Consider the following 14,646-nt stretch of genomic DNA (forward strand, 5'->3'; position numbering starts at 1 on the left):
TACTATTCTCTCAGTGGCGAGGTGATCCAGCAGAATGATAGCTTGAAGCGGTGTGCCGCGCCTTGAGTGACTGAGGCCGAGAGTCGGGCAGCCGGCAGAGTACACAGGCTCAAGGACATTTCCCCATCCCCTCATACCCAGTCGCTGGAGCCCAAGGGCAAGCCTTGAGAAGAGTCAGGGGAAAAAATTCATACGCGAGGCTTGGCGATGTTGCAGACATACAGACACACACACACACACACGCACCGACCCACGTGTATGTGGGGTGAGTAGGTGAACGACGAGGAGAGTAGAAAGGGGCGTAGGATTTGTAGATGACTCGAAAGTAGACTGTGTCTGCGACGATGGTGTTGGCAGCAGGTGGGCACCAAGAAAATCGATATTGGAAAAGCGCTCACCTGGCTGCACTACGAAGATGCGACGTTAGCAACGCCAGTTGTGTGTTCCCCCTTCCCCCCTTGCTCCAAAGGCAAAGCAGGAAGAGGCGCGTGTCAAGCACCCCTAGTCCTGTGTTCACCCCACTCACAAGAACGCGGAAGAGACACGCATGGCCCGTAGGCGGCAGTTTTACATCGTCAACGCATGCACACCACGTCACCTTTGACATCGTCCACGCATCCTCAAGCCCCTCCCCCCCCCCTCTTCCCCCAGTACGCAGGCAACCCCCTTTTCTAGCAAATGTGTGAAGTCTCTTGCTATCGAGGGGAGGGCGATTGTTGAAAAGGGGGGGGCCGTTAGATGACAAATGCGATGAGGAGCACACGAAGGGGATGACAGGCAATTCCCCTCAATTTCTTTGTTCGTTTTTCATGACAATATAGAGGAGGGACACATCAGTTGGTCAGACTTCCAATGTACCGCCGACGCCGCCCGCCCCCCCCCTCCCCCCCCCAATAACCGGCCACCACATCCACGTGGGTGCTCAAGAAGACAACGACAGGGAGGATAGGAAAGCAAAGGGCGTACATAACACTCACATTTTATCTAATGTACATGAGACCTACACTCTCGGCTGGAGAACGACTTCATAGAGGCAGGCGGCACGCACGCACGCACCAGACCAAGCCCGAGAAACCCACTAGAAAAAGAGTTTGTTTTCTTCTTTTCTTGGCTTGGTCGCGGATCAGCGGCGCCTCAACTCCTCTTCGGTTGGCTGAAAATCTTCAGCGGCATTGGCGCGCCGCATCCCCACCGGCAGAGACGCTTGGAAGTCGTTGAAGCGCTGCACTTCGGCGGCGCTCAGTCCGGTCGTGACGGCCAGCGCAGGTATGAACTCGTCGACTGAGATCGGATAATGAAGCACTCGCGTCAGCCGAAAAGCGGGGAGCGTCTGTGTGACGCAGTCGCGGAGTTGACCCGCAGAGAAGCCCTCCGTGAGAAGGGAGATCTGTTGAACGCTCTTCGCGAGGGAGGCCTCTGCTGAGGGAGTGATGGTGGGGACATCCGCCATCTCTAGTTGATTCTTGATGAAGCTTTGGAGCAGCGCCTCACGGGTGGCGTAATCGGGTGGGGCGAGGTGCACCGCTCGCTGGCAGAATTTGCAGAGGGCGTTTTTGTCGACACACCACGGCTCCGTGGATGTAGCCACCATCAAAACACGATCCGTTGGCTGCAAACTTGCAAGGCCCTTGAGCAGCTCTTTTTTGAGCTTCTTTCCGCGCCGTATTTCGGGGTCTTTTCTCCTCTTTGCCCCCTTGAGGCCCTTCCCGGGAAAAATCTTTTCAATGTGGTCCATGTAGATCACGGACGGCGCCATCATGCGCGCTGTGTAGAAGACGACCTGCACCATCCTCACCATGCCCTTGACTGTCATGAAGTTGGCAGGGGAAAGATTGAAGAAGCGAGAGCCGCTCTCGTTGGCGATGGCATAGGCGAGGAGAGTCTTGCCAGAGCCGGGCGCGCCGTAGAGAAACAGCCCTGTTGGATGAGGAGCCAAGTCGTGCACCACCTGCGACCCCAGCGGCAGCACCGCGTAGTCGGTGGCGGCAGCGCGCACCTCGGCGGCAGACGGGTTCCTCAGCCACGAGGACTGCTGCAGAAACGCTCTAAAGAGAGCCTCCATCTTGTCTTTGGGCATCCCAATCGCCTGCTCTACGCTGTCGTTCCACCCACGCAGCACCCGCATCCACTTTTTCTCAATATCCTTATCGACTGTCTGGGTGCGCAGCAGTCGATCCAGAGGCCCTGCCGAGACGTTAGCGGGGCCGATGAAGGAGGAAAGCCGAACCTCCTCCGGCGGCAGCTGGAGTTTGTTCTCACGGATGGTCGTGTTGAGGTAGGCCTCCAAGTCCTCGCCTTTGGTTGGGTCGCGCAGCTTCGGTTTTTTTGGAGCCTTCGCCTTCCTCGCCTTTCGGGCGCCCGTCCGCTTCTTGCCAGCCCTTTTCTCTGCCTCGAGGCGCTCCTTAATGTTATTGACTTCCATCATCACGAGCTGGTCCACGCACCGGCGTAGCTCCTGCATGACACCGCGGGGACCATCCATCAGCTCTTGTCTCAACAAAGCCTCGTCAAAGGGCTGATCCAGATCGCCATCCTCCACGCGAGTGCGCTGGAAATTCTCCTTCCACAGCGTGTTGTGTCGCTCTGTTACAGCAGCAAAGTGGTCGAGGAAGCAGCTAGGAGGCACGACTGGCGAGGGGGCCGCAGCGGCATCGTCATCGCCTGCACGACGCGGGGACTGACGGCGGCCGGTCTGCCCACCAGTGGCTGCCGCTGCGTCGCCGTTGGACGCTGCGAGTAGTGAGCGGCCGCTGCCCCGCGTTGCGGGGAGGCTTGACTTAGGACCAGCACTTGCATCAGCCCCACCAGATGGGCTAGCCGAAGGTGCCCTGCGAGTTCTCCGACCAAGTAGGGTCAATGTGCCTCCATCCATCACGGTCGGAATCTCCATAACACCGTCCTTGGCCTTCCCGTCAAGACGTGCATAAGCCATGTGCATCAGCACTTCATCAAGCATCACCTCAAGCGTCTTGGGACCCTCCCGAGTCTTCAGCTGGCGTTCCATCTCTAGCGTCTTCTGCATCAGCTCCGCCTGGTTCACTCGCTGCCGTGCCTTGCGTTCGTCGCGCCGGATGCCAGCGGCGATCTTCGCCATATCACTGCGGATGGCCGCCGTACTAGTCATCCCCAGCAGCTCCTGCTCCTGCTGGTACCGCAACTTCGCACGCTTCTGTTGAAGATAGCCGAGAGCCACCTTCTGGATGATGGTGGCTGCCATATCTTTGCCCGCAATCGACCGCAGCTCATCGCCGTGTATGGCTGTGTACTGCTGCTGGCGGAAGAGTTGCAATTGAATCTTTGCCCGTTGCCGAGCTTGGCGGCCGCGCTCGGCAAGCTGCAAAACGCGTACAGCCTCCTCGATAGGCATGGGCCCTGACTTGTCTTCTGCCACCGACGCGGCCTTCTCTGCAGAAGTGGGAAACGGCGGCAGTGCTTTGCTGGGGTCCCGAGTAAAAAGTTTTTCGTCATGTGCGGCTGCCGCGAGCGCCACCGGAGCCGCCTCAGGCTCCGTTTTCTTGTAATGCTCTTGGAGAGAAATGACGTACGCCCGCTCGTGTCGGAGGGTCTCCTGGCGGTCCTCGAGGAGAAACGTCGGCAGCGGTGGCTCTATGTCCGCTGGGGACAGCTTCATCTCCTCCAGGGTGTCATCCAGCATCACATAGTCACCGCAGTGCTCGACAATGTTCTGCCTTGCCTCGAGCATGCGTCCCATACAGCTACCCAAAAGCGTGCGTACATCGCAACGGCGCTGTGGCTGTAGCTCCATGTCATGGATAACAGCTAGCTGTCGCGCTAGCCGCACGTAGCGTACGTAAAGGGAGAGCCAGTACTGTGCATAGTACGCTTGTCGTGCTTTGGCATCTTCAGGGACACGCAGAGCACTTACATATATATCCTCCCGTTGTACCTCAGAGAGGTCCACCAGGATCTGCTGGTACTGCTGCTCATAGGAAAGCGTTGACATATCGCCTTTGGCTACTGCCCTGGCCAGAAGCACGAAGGCCCTCTTTGCCTTTATTTGTGTGTGTGTGTGTGTGTGTGTGTGTGCGTGTGCGTATGAGTGCACGCTTCCTCTCCTTCGCCAGTAAGAAGAAATCACTGGGAAGATGGAAAGAAGAGGGAACGGGAGAAACAGAGAGTGTGAGTGTATGTGTATGGGGTGGAGGAGAGGTACGAGAGCAGCGAAAACGTTTTCCCGAGATGCCCTCGACCGGCAGAAAGAGCGACTGCCCTGTTTTCCAAAAAGAGCACACATACCAGAGCGCCGTACCACCGGTTCATCCGCGTTCCCCATTCAGCCAGAGAAACACGGGACAGGCGTCCCCCCTCCCCCCCCCCCTCGGACACCCCGCCAGTTCCTCTTGGACAGGGGCGAGGCCAGTGTTTGCATCACTCTTCACAAGTATGAAAAAAAAAAACGTTTTTGCCTGCGCTGAAAGGAGCTTCCAAAAAAAAAGGATCAAAGAAGCAAAATTCTCAAGTCTCCCCCACCCCACCCCTGTCGATATTCTCACACCTTTACGCCCCGAGTTGAGAAGCGTGCGGAGATACAACAAAGAGCGCATGTACACACATGTACACACACATCATATATACATATACATACACATATATATACATATACATATATAAATATATATTTATATATAGGTGCGTGTATGCATATCCGTGTACTCTGCGGGGACAAAGTTGAACTCACCTGCCGGTATGGGGGAGTGAAAAGAAACACCAAAAAAAAAAACATGCAGTGAAGAACTCCTCCAGAGACAGTCGCGAGCACTCGCTGGCCAAGGGGGCACCTCCTTCACCGCAATGCACAGTGATATAAATAGAAGTGCGGAAGGGTGGGATGGTGAGACACTTACACACGTGGGAAGAGAGGAAAAAAGGACGAGCAGCACACGAGAGTGATAGAAAGTACGGCCTCCTCAACAACACACGCACACCCGCACAAAACTCAAAATAAAGAATTAAGCCACCACGTAAAAAAAAAAGAATCACTCGTGGTCAAGAAGCATTACATACGGGCAGCCGACGCAAGCACAGCACATATCACCACACAGGCTGGCCTGTCACTGCATTCTCAGATGCCACGAGACCATCGCAAATAAAAAGTGAAAATACGCGCGCGCACACACACACACAATCAGCCGCTTTCAACCGACGATGTTCGCTGTGTCATGCACATCAGCTCCGTACACACAGACCCCCACCACCACGCGCGGCCCGTTTACTGGTCCAGCGCGTGGTGCGAGGCAGCGGTACAGTCATGGCCGGCTCAGCCACACACCCCAACACCGCGGCCACGGCGCCCAGTTCTACGTCCCCCCCCTCCCCGCCACTTCACTCTCTCCCTCCCCCCCTCCACCACTAGGCAGCGAGGGTCGGGGGTGGCTCACCCATCGAGTCACGCTGGCGCGCCGCCCAGCACATGGATCGTGCAAACGTGTTCAGTGCTACAGGTCGCCCGCACGCAGCACCACCGGCCCGGGGCCACACTGCCGACGTCCGTAGCGGTACATCGCACCCGCTACCCCCACATCGCAGGCGCTCGATCGTGTCACCAGCAGAGGTGGTTCATCCCTGAGAGGTGGATAGAGGGGAAGGGTGTGTGCTTTCTTTTCTCCTCCCACCCCCCCACACACACACACAGAGCGGGTAGCGGACCGCACCGCACCACCATCCATGCGCACACCACAGATCGCTCCCCCCCCCTCCCCACACGCGGGAGAGGCGGCTCCAGGTCATCGGGATAAAAATGGCAAAAACACAACCGATGGGAAAAATATTAAAGGAAAGAGGGGGTGACGCACACGTCTAACCGGCTCGGGAGGGGGAAGAGGGGGAGGGGGCCTGTGTTGGTCTATTCGTTTATTCGTTTGTTCTCCCCCCCTCCCCCCCTCCCTGCCACACTTCTGTGGACTGCACGGACGTTATTTTTTTTTTTTGCTCCCCCTCTTTTTGATGATTATTTTTTTTTTAGAGGGCGAAGTGTTTCCTCTTCTGTTATTGCGGGTGTGTCTGTTGTTTCACTATAATGTCGCCTGGAGAGTATACACCGTGCGTTGCTCTCTCTCTCTCAATTGCCGTCACCGCCACTGTCACCCGCTTAGATCGCCTGCCTTTTCAATCGCCGCCGCCGTAGCGGCTCAACTATCCAGGAATTAGACCCCTCACAACAAGAGGGAAAAAGAAGACAGCTTATATGAATGACACACACACTGACACACGCACTTTATATACTCAAACATATATATATATACACATATATATATATGTATACACATCCATGAAGAGATACAAAAAATATAAATATAACGAAAACGCAAACGAATACACAAAAATAAATATTATACATTGCATACAACACATTAGATACTGTATATGACAAATTCTTTTTTTCTTCACTCCATCACACGTCGTCTCAGGCCAGGGCCACAATCAAAACGAGACGTGTCTGTTATCAAAAGCTAAAAAGAAAACATACAACAATACACACAAACACACACGATGCAGATACACACCAAGAACAACATCAGCACACAATCCACGGCCTCGCACCGTGCGTTGCTCTTTCTCTCTCAATTGCCGCCACCGCCACTGTCACCCGCTTTGATCGCCTGCCTTTGATCCTCTAATGTTGCACATCTCTCACAGCAAACCACCCATTTTCACGAGGTGCTGACGCTCGGCGATGTCGCGCAGGGATGGGAAGAAGCTCTTCTGGAACACAATGTAGCCGAGGATGACCACCAGCACCATGCCAACGTAGAGGATAATATAAGACCAGTACTTCGGGGTGGACATCAGGTCAAACGCTTGATAGTACAAAGTTGTGTCACCCAAGATGGAAGGCATGACGGAGAGCACCATCATCATTACGGGGTAAAATGTGACGGACAAGAAAATACCGAGCACCTGTAGCCACTGCCAGTAGTGAACCTGCAGCGCGAAGCGAGTGAGAACAACGAAGATCAGGCCGCTGAACACGAGTGTGCCAGTCTCCTTGCCAGTGTAGAGCCGGTGAGAGCCCTCCTGATTGACCAGCGTCGGGAAGGCAACGTAGAAGAGGATCACCGCTGTTACAACCGACTCAGTGAACCACCGCAGCAACGTCGTGAAGTTGAAGTACTCGCCATGCGACAACGGCGTGTACAGCTTCGGCCGCTCCAGCAGTGCTTCCTCGGGAAGGTCCTTGTCAAATATGCCCATGAAAAAAGGTGGGATGCTTGTCAAGACGACGTTGTAAAAAGCCAGCATCCATCCGTCAAAAAGCGTGAGTCCTGAGAAACCAGAGTAGAAGGAGAAGATGAACAGCGCAGTCGCCACCGTGAGGTTCTTGTAGAAGCTTACAAGAATACAGCTGGCATTGCGGAAGAGCGAGTAGCGGCCGTGCACGGCGCACAGGCGGCGCAGGTGCTTAAAGCGGGGAATCGCGTAATCTGCGGCGAGGGCAGCCTGTGCGCCCTCCAACCCAATAATGCCCACACCAACCCGCCCCTCCTGGATCATTGAGACGTCGTTGGCACCGTCGCCGATGGCCAGCGCGGTTTTGCCGGTCGACTTTTGGAACATGTTGACCACGTTTGCCTTTTGAATCGGCGTCAGGCGGCAGCACACGGCGGAGCTCACTTCTTGGGAAAGGCGCAGGAACTTTTCAAAATAGTGCTCCATTGCGATGTTCAGTGCCGGGCCGTCGAGAACCACAGTGCAGCGCCGCTCCTGGGGTGTCCCCTTCAGCGCGACGTGCTTCTCCACCACGTCGAGGTCGTGTCCAACACGCTCGATGGCCTGAGGGTCCGATGGGCACAAATGGCCAATGTCAATGTGATCGACAAAGTCGTTCCTCGGGTCGCAGAGCGTCGACGTCGCCGCGATCGTCACGGCGGTTTCACGCTTGTCGCCGGTGAGCATCCAAATGGTCACGCCGGCGTTCAAGAAAAACGACAGCGTCTCGGGCACCTCATCCTGCAGTTTGTCCTCGATGGCGGTGGCGCCGACAAGTCGCAAGTCTCTCTCCATCTGCAGGCAAACTTTGTCAACCATGGCGCTCCGGTTTTTCAGGAGTTTGCCGGCCTCAGTGAAGTCTATGAGCCAGGGGTCGAACTCGCGCCGCGTGATGTCCCTTGCACATACAAGCAGCGTGCGCAGCCCTGAGGAGGACATGTCCGTCAGTGTGCTGTCCATCTTCTCCATTTGTCCCTGCATATCCGGGGCGTGGCTCAGCTGCAGCCTGATGAAGCTGTCGGCCCCTTTATTATACAGTGTGATCCTCTTCGTGTCGACGTCCTCGACAATGATGCTCATCATCTTGCGGTCGGGCGTGAAGTCCAGCGTGGCGAGGATGTTGTACTCCTTGCGCGTGCCGTTATGCAGTAGGATCGTCATGCTCCTTGCGGTGCGTTTGATGAGGCGATACCCAGCAGCGGCAGCAACCTCGACCAGCGCAACCTCGTCCGGGGAGCTGCCCTCATAGACTATGCCAAACTCAGCCGTCTCTTCCCTGAAGGGCTGAATCGTGTTGCACAAGGCCAGCGCGAGGAAGTACTCCTGCAGCGTCCCCAGCTCACTCGACTCCTCCTCCCTGCGCAGGCGCACGATGGTCTCATGGAGGTTGTCGGTGTCTATCGGAATGCCGAGAGCGTCGCCCCGCTTGAACTTCATGACGTTCTCCGTCAGCGTCCCGGTCTTGTCGCTGAAGATGAAGCGCACCATTGCCAATTGCTCGTTGAGGTTCGACGTGTTCGGCTGGCAATGCCGCCATCGGTTGCCCATGTATTCCATCATGAGGCAGTCGACCCGCATCCACTGCGCCTGGATGACTTTGCACATCTCAATCGTCACGAACAGCGAAATGGGAACGCAGTAGCTCAGTAAAATAAAGTATGTCAAGTAACGGCGCCCCCACAGACGTCCACCCTGATACTGTTCGATGAAGAATGCGAGGTGTGGCACATTTCTGTGCTTTTGACTCCACCACAACGCCAAAAACGCGACTGTGAAGATCATGGCGTGCTGCACGAGAAAAATGGCACCGATGAAGTAGTTGAGTTTATGATCCAAGTTCGACGACTTTAGTGGCTTCTCCTTCAAGTTTCGAAACAACTTCGTGTCGACGCCGGCGTAGGCGACCATGCCCCACACCCAGTCCGTGTTGCGCAAGACGCAGCCGCGGTACAGGAACTGTTCCAACGACAGCGCGTACTCCTCGTCGTTGAGCACCAGAAGCCCCGTCCACGAGAGTAGTCCCGGATTCGGCGTGCTCGTGTGCAGTACAGCTTTCGTATTCATAACGGCCTCGACTTCGCAGAGCTTCCAGGTCGCCTCCAGCGCCTTGCGTGACTTGAGGTTCGTCTCGCCATCCAGGTTGCACGTGTCGATGAACGCCAGTCCTTCCTCGACGGATGAAGCGAACAGGACAACATCGGCACGCACCTCCTCGCCGTTCTTAATGCACATGACGTCACCAGCTCGGATGTCCTTGCTCTTAACCGACACGAGCTCGCCGTTGCGCAGTACCAACGATGGAATAGAGTTGGCGCGGTTGTCTGCCTGGTGCCGTTTGATGTCCTCCACACCCTCTTTGATGAGCGCAACGGCAAGCACGACGACGAGTGGCACGATGGACGTCGCCGGACTCACCGGAGCCACGCCTGGGATGAGGCTGAAGAGCATTGTGATAAGGAAGTACACATTGCTCACCTTGTGGAATTGGAAAAAGAGAGACATCGGCACAAAAGAAAAGGCGGTGTACTTCGAGGTACAAATGAAGTTTGATGGGTAGTGAAACTGCGCGTTTGACTCGGGGTCGTTCATGTACACAATCACTTCGCCATCTCCCTCATCCACGTCCTCCGCGAGACGACTGCAGCAAATGAAACTACACAATTTGTCCGGGAAGACACTGGTGGGGAAGTACCTACGCCGATGAGACCCTTGGCTCAGCATGATTGGCCACGGCCGCCGCCGCCCGCCCTCTCTCTCTCTTTAACGAGGGTATCTGTATGGCAACTGTGAGTGTGAAAAAAAACGAAAAGACAGAGAGAGAGACGTGCTGAGAAAATAAAAATAAAAACGCGCACAGACAACGTTTTGCGGTAAAGTCCGAGCACAGCAAAGGATGTGAGGGCAACAAGTAAATCACAACGAAGCAGACAGCAAACTTGAGCCAACACACACACACACACACAAAGTAAAATAGAGAGGGAAAGAGGGATGGAAGAGATCAAAAACGAGAGTGGAGGCAACCTAAGAGAGTCGGGAAGGAAAAACACACACACACAAAAAAAAGATGCGAGCGGCGAAAAGACCGATTGGGGTGGAGGTGAAGAAGGCCTAAGAGCGACGGACGAGTGAAAAGGAGGGGGAAAAAGGAGGAGAGGGGAGGGCGGAGAGAAATAAGCTTTGAGTGCGCACGCGACGAAGACACGATGCGATGTGATCACGTGGCAAAAATATATAAAAAAGACCCCGGTAGTGTGTTTCAGAGGGAGAAACAGCGAAACACCATACGCAGTCTGAGGGAAGGGGAGGGGGGGGCACAGCCTCCACAGAAAAGGGAACGTAGACGACGAATGCACGGAGAGACGAGGCCCTCACACGCACACACAACGGGACGTGCAAATGTATGGGGACGCTCCTGCCGAGTCGGCTGCAGCAACAGCACCGACGGCAACGGTGTGTGCCACAGGGACTGCAAAAGTAAGATGACCCAGGATGGAATTCACAGGCGGGACAACTTACAACAAATCGAGGGAGGGGGTTGGATGAACGGCGAAATGACAGCGGCAGTCGCAACAATACACCACACCGCAGTTGGACAACAAAAAGCGGCGCTGGGAAGTGCGGTGGGGCGGGGGGCTCACACTCGATGCTAGAAGACTTCTGTAGAGTTTATGACGATTCCTTTGGTGGGTTGGGTGATGCTTAAATGCGTTTACAGGCTTGTGAGTGAGTGAGTGAGGGGGAGGGGGGCCAGACTGCAAGGACTGGCGAGAGGCAGCGAGAAACAACCCTGCAGTGATATGCTCACAGAGAGACGGAGAAAGTAACGCGGGCGAAATATATAACCCTCGAACCGCACAGGAAGAAACGGGAAGAGGGACTGGGGGTGGGAAGGTGGGAGGAGGGGGTGGGGGGAAGGGGGAGAGGGTCCAGCCGTCACCCAACACTTTTTCTGTTGGGGGGTAAATAGTCTTGGGTGTGTTTCGAGCAGCGAGCGTGTGTGTTTGGGTGAGGAGTTGTGGTGAGTGGGGGTGCAGAAAGGAAGAAGAGGGCAAGTGAGCACAATGATAGCGAGGCACGATACGCGAGGGTCGTTGGTACACCAAAGGAGAGAGTTGAAGGGGGAGGGGGGGGGGCCACACCCACCCGTCTGCGTGTCCATGCAACTTCATTGCCAGTTGTAATCGCTCGAGTGCGTTGTCGTTTTCTACAAAGTTGACGAGACATCCGTCTCTCCAGCAGTCGCTGTTTGCTGACATACCCCCCCCCTCCCCTATCGTGCGGAGGGATCCACCGTCGTCATTACCCAGCGCGGAAGCTGCACATACACAGACGCCTACATGAGATGCACCACCACCACAAACGCCGGCGTCTATTGCAGTGCAGATGCGCCCGGCATTACGCCAATGTGTGATTGCGTGTGTCTGTGTGGAACGGAGAGGGGTGGGGAGAGGGGGGCGAAGAAGGGGTTTGCTGCTGCAACAAAAAGATGACAATCACACCAAGACAAGAAAATAATGCAAGCACCGCCGGTAAGGGTGGGAGGTGCGCTTGGCAGCCCTTGCGGAAGCATCACATCCACGTACTCCCTGGTCAGGCGCTGTTGCGCGGCACCACTTCGCTCGCAGGGGTGCCGAGGAGCACCTGCAGCTCTGGGTTCGCCGCGTACCACGCAGCGCTCATTCCTGTCTCGCTGCACGGCGTGGCGTGGTAGCCCTGCGTCACAGCCGTGCGGCAATTCTCTCTGTCATCGTCGATCAGCACCATATCAGTGCTCAGCCACTTGGGCATCAGAGTCGTTGATTGGCCCCACACCTCCCTCACAATGTCGTCGTCGTGTGAGGGGTAGAGAAACGCAGACGACGGAGAGGCGCCCGTGTCACTAACCCGCTGCTGCATCTCATCTGGGTGCATCGGCCTCCTAAGTGGATGCGGCCCCTCGTCCCGTGAGTTTCGACGTTGCTGCAGCTCTTGCAGGTGATAGAGTTTGCCCGGCCCCGCCACGGACCGCGGTACGCACACAACATCGTCGGTGCTCGTGAGGTAGGCGCGAATGGGTGGAAGAACGCGCGAGAGCAGGCACAGTACTGTCTCAGCCACCGAAAGACACGTGGCCCACTGATCAGCGGCCCCCTCGGTCAGGGAGCAGATCGCCAGCTCGTGCCCGTGCCGAGTGACCGCTTCGCAGAACGCGCCTAGGAAGTCCGCGTCCACGAACAGCGCACGCACCTCCGCCGCCGTCGCCGCAAGCGCAGCTCGAAGCGAGATGGAGCTCAGTGGGGAGCGCAGCAGCGTACCATCCAAGTCCAATGCAACCAGCACAGGTGACACCACCGCTGTATAGCACGGCCCACTGCGTAGCAGCACGTCGCGGTGGAGCAGCAGCCCAGCCATGATGCAGCTTTTCTCCGTCATGGCGGCCTCGATCTGAGAGAGCGACTCACCCCCAAGCACGGCTGGGGGTAGCGAGAGGGCTGAGGAACACACAGTGGACGACGACACACCCACGATGTCGACGCATACGTCGTCCACGGCACTAAAGAGTGCATCGAGGGCGTCGGCAACGCCGTCCCACCAAGTCGGTGGCGGGGGCGCAAAAGCGGACTGCCACAACGGCGACGTCTCAGAGACCCCTGCGCCAACGTTGCGTGCCAAGGACGGGGCCAGCGCGCCACCGTCGCCGCAGGCGCTATTACTGCCCCCAGCTGCAGGCTGAAGAAGCGGGAAGATGCGCGCAAGTTGACTAATTAGATGCTCGGCGGGGCTGCACTCGTGCTGCTGTCCCGGATGCAGCTCTGCCTCGCCTACGGTCCCCCCTTCTCCTGCAACGAGGCTGCAGCGCTCCAGCCATCGCGTGTGGTAGACGCTTCTGTAGCCCCCGACGTCGGCGGCAGCCCCCTCGCCAAGAATCAGCTCCGCCACACAGCAGCAGCACCTGGACACCAGCTCAGTTAGCGTTGCCTCGCCGGCCATCGCACAAGCTTCACTCATGCGGCCACCGTGCAAGTCGCACCGGGAAAATAGAGTCCGCTGGTGCGCCACTCTTTTCCCCCACACGCACACACGTGCCGTCGCACGGCTTACCTCACGCGGTAGACGCCGCCACGATGAAAGGGGAATTCCACGGTTTCGTGGCGCTGAGGGAGGGAGAACGACGACGACGAAGAGGCACACGTATAAATATATGTATATATGTATATACATATATATGTCCGCTACTGTGGTGGCTGTGCAAGAGTTTACGCCTCTAGCCGAGAGAGGCCCCCTATCTCCTGTAGAGCTGTGATAGTGCCCTCGGGTGCGACCCGGGCACCCATGCATCCGCTAGACTCCCCCCCCCCCCGAGAGACGTGCATGGAGAGAGGCATAGAAAAAAGCGCACACCCGTCACAAGAACATTGAATACAAAGGTGATGGGACGTCGTGACGAAACATGCATGCGTAGTGGTCGGCACAGTGACACAGATCGGACTAGACACCCGACCCGCGCACACACCAAAGCATGCACATAACCTGCACATGCTCCGTGACGCACAGGCGGTCGTCGGACCGTCGGACAGCGTGGTAACGGGGGCCGGGAAGACGCGAAAGAGAAAAGGAGGCCCGGGACGCTGACTATGTGTGCTGCAGCGCTGAGTTTCTCCGCGGCGTTAACGCGTTGTGGCTCAATGCGTGAAAAGTTTTTTGATGTTGTGGCCAGACGCGAGCTACTTCTTTTGTAGGTGCGGCTAAGCACCGTCTACGCATGGGGGTCCCTGCGACACGGACGAAACAAAAGGAAAAACAAAAACGGTTTGTGCAAACGCGACCGCCCTCTGCCATACAACATCAGGCCAAGTCCACTCCCCGACTGAACACCCTCCCCCAGACCCCCCCCTCAGCACAGACACACAGACCCCCACCACCACCAGCCGGGGGCCACACGGCCGACGTCCGTAGCGGTACATCGCACCCGCTACCCCCACATTGCAGGCGCTCGATCTTGTCACCAGCAGAGATGGTTCGTCCCTGAGAAGCGGATAGAGGGGAAGGGTGTGTGCTTTCTTTTCTCTCCCCCCCCACACCCCCCACACACACACAGAGCGGGTAGCGGACCGCACCGCACCGCCATCCATGCGCACACCACAGATCCCCTCCCCCCCCCCTCTTCCCCACAGGCGGGAAAGGTGGCTCCAGGTCATCGGGATAAGAAATGGCAAAAACACGATTACCCGATGAGGAGGGGAAAAGGGACAAAAAAAAAACGCGCAGACAAACGTATTCGCGAGTCCGAGGTGTCCATCGGAGGCCGCGGAGGCGAGGTCTGGAGGAGTGTGGAGAGATGACGTAACGTGACGTGATGGTGTGTGTGTGTGTGTGTGTGTACGTGTGTGTGCAAAAAAAAAATGGAGTGGGATGTGAAACAAGAAAAGGGACGAAGAA

The 14,646-nt window shown here is 56.6% G+C and overlaps 3 protein-coding genes across 3 annotated transcripts; all 3 read right to left on the reverse strand.

Moving 5' to 3' along the window:
* Positions 1-1,123: 1,123 nt before the first annotated feature.
* Positions 1,124-3,964, reverse strand: JKF63_06342 (uncharacterized protein; the record flags this gene model as incomplete). The annotated part of the gene is made up of 1 exon (XM_067902292.1): positions 1,124-3,964. The coding sequence occupies one exon, from the start codon at positions 3,962-3,964 to the stop codon at positions 1,124-1,126; it is 2,841 nt and encodes a 946-aa protein (XP_067758789.1).
* A 2,687-nt stretch (positions 3,965-6,651) lies between these two features.
* On the reverse strand, positions 6,652-9,948 carry JKF63_06343 (uncharacterized protein; the record flags this gene model as incomplete). The annotated part of the gene is made up of 1 exon (XM_067902293.1): positions 6,652-9,948. One exon carries the CDS (start codon positions 9,946-9,948, stop codon positions 6,652-6,654), a length of 3,297 nt encoding a protein of 1,098 aa, XP_067758790.1.
* Positions 9,949-11,817: 1,869 nt separating this feature from the next.
* JKF63_06344 (uncharacterized protein) lies at positions 11,818-13,215 on the reverse strand (the record flags this gene model as incomplete). Its single annotated transcript, XM_067902294.1, has 1 exon — positions 11,818-13,215. One exon carries the CDS (start codon positions 13,213-13,215, stop codon positions 11,818-11,820), a length of 1,398 nt encoding a protein of 465 aa, XP_067758791.1.
* Between the last annotated feature and the right edge of the window lie 1,431 nt (positions 13,216-14,646).

This window comes from Porcisia hertigi, chromosome 13 (assembly GCF_017918235.1).
Source record: "Porcisia hertigi strain C119 chromosome 13, whole genome shotgun sequence".
Lineage (NCBI taxonomy): Eukaryota > Euglenozoa > Kinetoplastea > Trypanosomatida > Trypanosomatidae > Porcisia > Porcisia hertigi.